The sequence below is a fragment of the Borostomias antarcticus genome (assembly GCF_949987555.1).
Source record: "Borostomias antarcticus genome assembly, chromosome: 5".
In the NCBI taxonomy this organism is placed as follows: domain Eukaryota; kingdom Metazoa; phylum Chordata; class Actinopteri; order Stomiiformes; family Stomiidae; genus Borostomias; species Borostomias antarcticus.
Window position 1 is genome coordinate 9,003,643 of NC_140238.1, and position 6,612 is coordinate 9,010,254.

Below are 6,612 nucleotides of genomic sequence, written 5' to 3' on the forward strand. Positions count from 1 at the left end.
AGCGCAGTCCATTTCAAAAACGTGTATAATGTTCAATGTTAATAAGTCTTCTTCTTGCAAATCTCTCTGACATAATTAATCAGCTACAGGCCTTGGTCATTATGTGCGCGCCACTTGGGGACAAAGGTCCCCATCTTTTACGGCCGGCGAACCATCACAAGATGGGGGAAATTCATGATGGAACATTCGGTTTTTGTGTTCAAAAACACGTTGGTCTCCATGATCTTGACCTAGTTGAGACTGAACTGTTCAGTTACACATTTCATAATAAAACAGGGTTTTTGTCTGGCCCAAAAAAACATAATACAATCAAGTGACTGGCCTGCACTCATAATGAAACGACAAATAAACTTGCACCTTTTATTATAAAAAATATTTACAAAGATGGTACAATGTTTTTTTTTTTCAGAATATAAAAATGCATATACTTTACAACTGTTAAGGTCTTTGAAATTCTAGCTCCTGTACGAACCAGAGTGACATCATTCGAAGAGGAGTGTGGTAGTAAGGTAATAAGCATGTCATAATACTGTCTGATTTCACCAATACGTTTTGCCTGAGTAATCTCTTCATCATGATAAGGAACGTTATTAGATAAAGTACAACTGCCTGTAAATAAGAAAACCACTGATACTCTTGCTGTTGTGTACAATAATCCGTGAACAGTATGAAAGAACTGCATAGTGAATAGTGACCCCATATTTGTTATTAAGAAAACAAGGAATGAAGTACTACTGTATTTCTATGAAATACAACTTGGCATGTTCATATCTGTATTAAATAAATAAAATAAATTAAAATGCAATAACTTAGGTGGGTTGACCCATAATTCATCATTTGTAATTCTACAAATGTCAGAAAATATGGCTTGTTTATGCAGATAAAGCTCAGGGGTTTCAATACCTCAGGAGACCGTCCATAGTTCCATACAAATAAAAGATGTTAAGCAAGTGAAATAGCAGTGCCTGAATATCATGACCACGTCAGTCTTTGACACCTTTACAGTATGTAGTCTGCTGGATACCAAACCAGAGGAAGACAGGGTGAATCTCGCTACATGAACATTTTAAAAACTATCAACAAAAAATAATATTAAGTCATACAGGTAAATTTCCCAAGCTGTGTAATGCAAAAAATATATTTCTATATACATACGTACATATACATATATTTCATATTTGTTTTACTCTTTAGGAAAATACGCATTGCAATTTGTTCAGAATCTCTCGTCATGTAGTGTGGAATTGTTTTTCAGTCCATACAGCAATAAATAAACAAGACTGGAAAATATAGAATGTATGACAAAAGGAAACGTATAAAATATGTAAAAAAAAAAAAAAAAACATGGTATAAGTAATCATTGCTGCCCTCTCCACAGATATATAACACTGTGAAGTCTTTGATTTCATAAACCTTCAACATCTCCATGTGTAATAAGACCACATCCATGCACCGAGAATGTGCACAGCCTGGTAAGCGTCTGCAATGTCAGTGAGAGGATAGGAATGTTACGTATCTCAAGAGCCCACTATGATCTCCATGATGTGGTCCAGCTCGTTCAGGTCTGACCGGCAGCTCGCGCTGGAGCTCAGCGGGGAGGGGGCATGGGAGGAGAGGCTCTCCAGGAGGTCGTAAGGCCCCATTTTGGGCGTGCTCTGCATGCCCGTTAGCACCGTGTCAAGGTCGTAGTAGGACGCGTCCACGTCCGAGAACAGCTCCTCTAGCGCGGGGTCTGGGCTGGGCGCGGGATTTTTGATCTCAAACGTGCCAAAGACCTGCTCTGCTGTCCTGGAGTCCCCCACCAGCCTGTTGTCTCCCTCCTCCCCTTCCGACCCAGACCCACACTCCTCACTGTCCTCCTCCTCTTCGTCATCCTCATCCTCGTCGTCATCTTCACCGGTGTCCTCCTCTTCCCAGCAGGGATCTAGGCCGAAGGTACCTGGTAGGTAGGGGGTCGGGGCTTGTGGGATAACAGTAGACATATTGGACATGGTGACTTTTTCCTCCCCTTCCCCCTCCTCCTCCACGACCACTTCTTCCTCCTCCTCCTCCTCTTCCTCCTCCGCGTGACAGCCGTCCACCCCGTCCTCCGACAGTGGCTTGGCCACCTGGTCGCCCTGAGCGGCCTCCGTCTGCCGACACAGCACCTCGGTGGCCACCAGGCGGTCGGCGGGGCACTGGGCGGCGCTCAGCGCCTGGGTCATGATCTGCCAGGTGCCATCTTGGGTCATCTCCTCCTGGATCTGGCGCACCGTGTTGGCGATGAGCACCGACCGGCACAGGTTGGGCTCCACCAGCATGTGGCACAGCTGCAGCTTGATCAGGGACATGTCGAGCAGGGACTGCCGCTGCAGGCTGTAGGAGGACAGCATCCGCATGGCCAGGGAGCTCGACTGGTTCTCCTCACCGCCGCCGGACCCAGGCTCGTCCCTGGAGTCGGAAAACTTGCGCTTTGTGCCCTTCGGGAACATTTTGGCTTTCTGCGTTGAGGGAGGATAGAGAATTGTCAGACTGGACAAAGCTTTATCCGCAAAAATCTAAAACACACTGACAGACACACAAATTCAAGTGTTGTTTTTGCTGAATTTCACAACTCAGAAACTATATTCTATATGAGGGATGAAATTGTAAAATGTGATGTATTGAAATGTGTTGTAAAAAGAGAAACTATTGAGGAGATACTGTAAATCGCAGACAGAGACTTGTAATACAGGTATCATGTAGGCTATAGTATAAATGGCTGGTTGTTTTTTTTCTGAAAATTGGCTATACCTTTCCTGTTGAGAGGCACAGGCACTAGCATAGCAGCTTGGTCCCGGCTGCAGCGCTTCAGTACTTTTGTACAAGCAACAAGCAGCTTTTGTTCTGCACCATTTCTGCCCATTTTAGGCCAGTCTTCCTGCTGGGCGGAACAACCACACTTTTAACAGACCCACGGAACCACCGGAAATATAGCATGTTACCAATCAACTGCCGTCAATGCGTTAAAGTAAGCATGAGTCACAGGCCGTTCTCAAAAGCAAAACACTTAAATTTCATCTCGATTACATTTCCCACTGCCACCTGTTGTCAAGAGATGTCCTAAAGTGAAGTGCTTCAATCTGCTAGTGTTAACATAAGACAATACGAAAAATATTAGTAAGGCAATTTCAATTAATACCACACATAAGCACATGTGATATTACGTTTCCATGTATACACACCATGCTACAAAAACTAGAAGTGCAGGGGGGAAAATTATCAATTAAACGTCCTAAATCAAGAAGCCCATTCCTGACCGAACTTCCTCAAGAGATGTCAGAAAGAACACTTGCCTCAAAATAAACATGCCTGGCAGCTTGAATGGCTAGCTCCTGATTCCAAGGAACAAACAAGAAAGTCACCATGATAAGGATTGAACAGAGCACAATTGTCTTGCTACATTTGAAACTACATTTCCCATCGGGCCAAAACAAAGAAAGTATTGTCAGGATGAGTGTCCACTGAGGGAGAGCTGTGGGTAAGGCAGTTGAATTACTACTCCGCTACATTGATCAACCATCTGAGAAGCAACTAAGGATTTCAAACGGGAGGCAAGCATGTAATGAAGACCAAAATATACAGGATACATTTTGGACATCACACTTGGATTGTTGAAAGATTTATAAGCATTTACTACACTATTGTAGTACGTAGACTTGATATTGAAGCACCTTGTGCTTACATTTCAACAAAAGGGATAACTTGGGTCTACTCTAGGGATATTACTGCACTTCATTGGGGAACACTACATGTCTGCCCAGAGCAAGAAGATCAAGCTGTCCTACCCCTAAGGACATCGATACAATGCTGCAACAAAATGGTATCACAAGGATACTTTTCATCCATGTTTCACCCACCCACGATAGTGTTTCAAAGTGTTTGGAGTGCGAACTAATTATTAGATTTAAGAAATCATATTTCACTAGAGTGCACTTGTATTTCTCCTGAAATAGACAATGATGTTAGCTACGTCAACTTAATCTGTCGAGGACTGTTTTCCCATACAAACCTCTGGAGTAAACCAAAACATTAGCTCGGGTTGATCTGTGTTCCAAGTTGAGTACCAAGCCTTTTACTAGCATATAGACCTGTATTTCAGAGTTGCAGGTTCAAGAACAGGCCATTAAATACAATCGCACTCTCTCTTAAGTCTTGACTGAAGTCTAGCAGTGTCAGAAACGTTGAGCCTTCGTGGCATAGTGTGACAGATATTACACGCCAATCCTTGTTGCGACTGACCAATGGTCCCCCGGGATGTAAACAAACACACTGTCTAAGAGGAGCCAGTTGTACCGAGATCCCACGGTTTCGTGTCAGCCAATGTAGACTCGTCCACGGGGTACGACCACTGAACAACAAGTTGTACAGTGACATAGGCTGTTAAGATTTTAACTTGCTGTCATTGCAGTGTGACATGGGACCATCTGTCGTATAAAACTGAATTTGTCATGTAGTCTGACAAGAATTCATAAGAGGTTGTTAGTTACCTTGCCATTAAAAAGACAAAACATGTGGACAAATTGAAAGTATTCTCTTAAAAGTTTCCTTTCCTGAGTTAAGCATGTCAATAAAATGGTTTAAAAAAACTACCCAAGAAAAGATAGGGTACAAGCAAAAAATACAAGCCCAAATAATGATGTTCATGCCAATGCACCAATCCTTCCACAATAGATACATGTTACTAAGTGGATGTATCTGACTAGTTGGCTGTCTGAAAACAAGAAAAGGGAGAAGTAATCGTGACAAGACAACAAGGAAACTTGAGTGCAACAGGAAATAGTATGGTTGCTGCTAAGGGGCTTCGATCCTCGATGAGAAAACAGGCTGCAAACCTAAAAAGGACTGTTCAACACAATTCTGTTAGGGCCTGGTACAAACTGATGGACAACAGTGATTAAATAGGTTATTGAGATAATAAACAAGTCAAATATGAGTCAAGAAGACAACATTCATCTGTCCAAATTGCACCAATATTGATGTGGTATGATTGCTATCTGTACTAGCAGATACGGTTTGCACAGTGATGTTAAACTTGAAAGAACAAACAAGAATCCTAGCTACATAATGAGAATGTTGCTGTTCACCAGAGATCCTCCTTTTCTGTTCTGGCTCCACCTCGGTATTGACTCCCCTCCCCCACCACTGACGTTGATAGTATTTCCTACTGCTGCTGGCTCGGGTTATTTGAATGGAGAAGTAATAATCTGTCAACCCATCAAGTGAGATGATGGGCTGGTCCTGCAATTCACAATACATTTACACAAAGCACGTTTCATAACGCAATCAGCGCTATCCAGACTCGTCTGCAATTGTTCGTCCTCTGTGTATCAGTGGTGGAGGAGCCACATGCTTTGTCTAGCCACTGAGAAGCGAGGGCGACAATGGAGATGAGGCCATTTTGAAATAACTAGCTAGCTAGTTAGCAGTTAGCTAGTGCTAGCTAGCGGTCTTACTCGTGCGAAACAAGATCACATAAAGGACGTAACGTTAGCTAGCAACAGATACATACTTAGATTTTAAGAGTCCCAACTTTTTCCGTATGAGACACGGCGTGGTATCGTAGTTAGCTGGCTAACTGCTGCGGCGCTCTCCCTGGTGCGGCACCATCGTCCTCAGTCACTCCAGATAAGCTAGCTTGCTAATGCTAGCTAGCAGGAAGAAGACTAGTTTCGGTGATCGCCAGGTAGCTGCCTAGCTAGCTAGCTAACTACCGCACACAAAAAGAGTAATTGACGACCATAATGTATATTATTGGTTATAAATCAATTCAGCGTACCTTTATTTGTTTTTACTTTATACCAGTGTCGGTCATGGGATTCTCTGTAAATAGCGGAGATCAGGCTGGGATGAGATCATTCGTGCCACGGCTTCAGTCCTACTGGCTTGGCTAGCTCTCGAGTCTTGCTCATACGTCTAGCTCTCTGTGCTCACTCCTGCTTGCTGGTGGAGCAGAGCCAGGCAGACAGGGGGAGGGGGTAACGGGGCGGACTCGATACGCATGCAATGCACCCCGATACCTTGATCGCTTTGATCAGTATGGGCCTAGTTGTCATTTTGATGAGTGAGAGTGGAGTTCAAATAGAAAAGACACATTGCAAAATTAATGTATGGTGATTTTTGTGTGTGGTAAAAACACATATTTTGGTGCATTGATGAAAATAGTCTATAGCACAAAAATAACGGCATTCCCAAATAGTCAATTGTAAAAGTTATTGCAATGAATTCGACTGATTTAGGAATTTTCCATTTCAGGCTGTCCAACAGGGAGAGGAGAGCCACTGAACAACATTGACATATATTTTTTGAATACAGGTAAGCTATATGTACAGGAGGAACAGGTTTTAATGTCTGAGGGTGTCAGATATCACAATTACCTTCAACATAATTTGCCTATTTTTATTTGATGCATGATCATTTACAATGCAGTTTCAAGTACTGTAGGCCTATATGCAGGTGAGCAACAAACAAATAAAGATGCCAAAGCCACTCAAAACTATAGAAAAAATAGCAAACTAGGCCTAGGCTAGGAGAGTAAGCCTTGACAGGATGAGAGTATGTCAAGTTTTTTTTCTTTTCTTCTTCTTTTTTTCT

General features: G+C 42.8%; 1 protein-coding gene across 3 annotated transcripts; it reads right to left on the minus strand.

Annotated features, from left to right (window-relative positions):
• Window positions 1-431: 431 nt before the first annotated feature.
• On the minus strand, window positions 432-5,919 carry LOC311309856 (cell division cycle-associated protein 4-like). Of its 3 annotated transcripts, none has more exons than XM_084439190.1 (2): window positions 5,798-5,919; window positions 432-2,480 (listed from the first exon to the last, which is right to left on the minus strand). In XM_084439190.1, the coding sequence occupies exon 2, from the start codon at window positions 2,469-2,471 to the stop codon at window positions 1,518-1,520; it is 954 nt and encodes a 317-aa protein (XP_084295316.1). In that variant the 5' UTR covers window positions 2,472-2,480; window positions 5,798-5,919; the 3' UTR covers window positions 432-1,517. The 3 variants fall into 3 exon arrangements, with proteins under 3 accessions (XP_084295316.1, XP_084295317.1, XP_084295318.1); XM_084439191.1 differs by having other exon boundaries at window positions 432-2,899; window positions 5,798-5,882; XM_084439192.1 differs by lacking the exon at window positions 5,798-5,919 and adding an exon at window positions 2,773-3,179.
• Window positions 5,920-6,612: the final 693 nt, after the last annotated feature.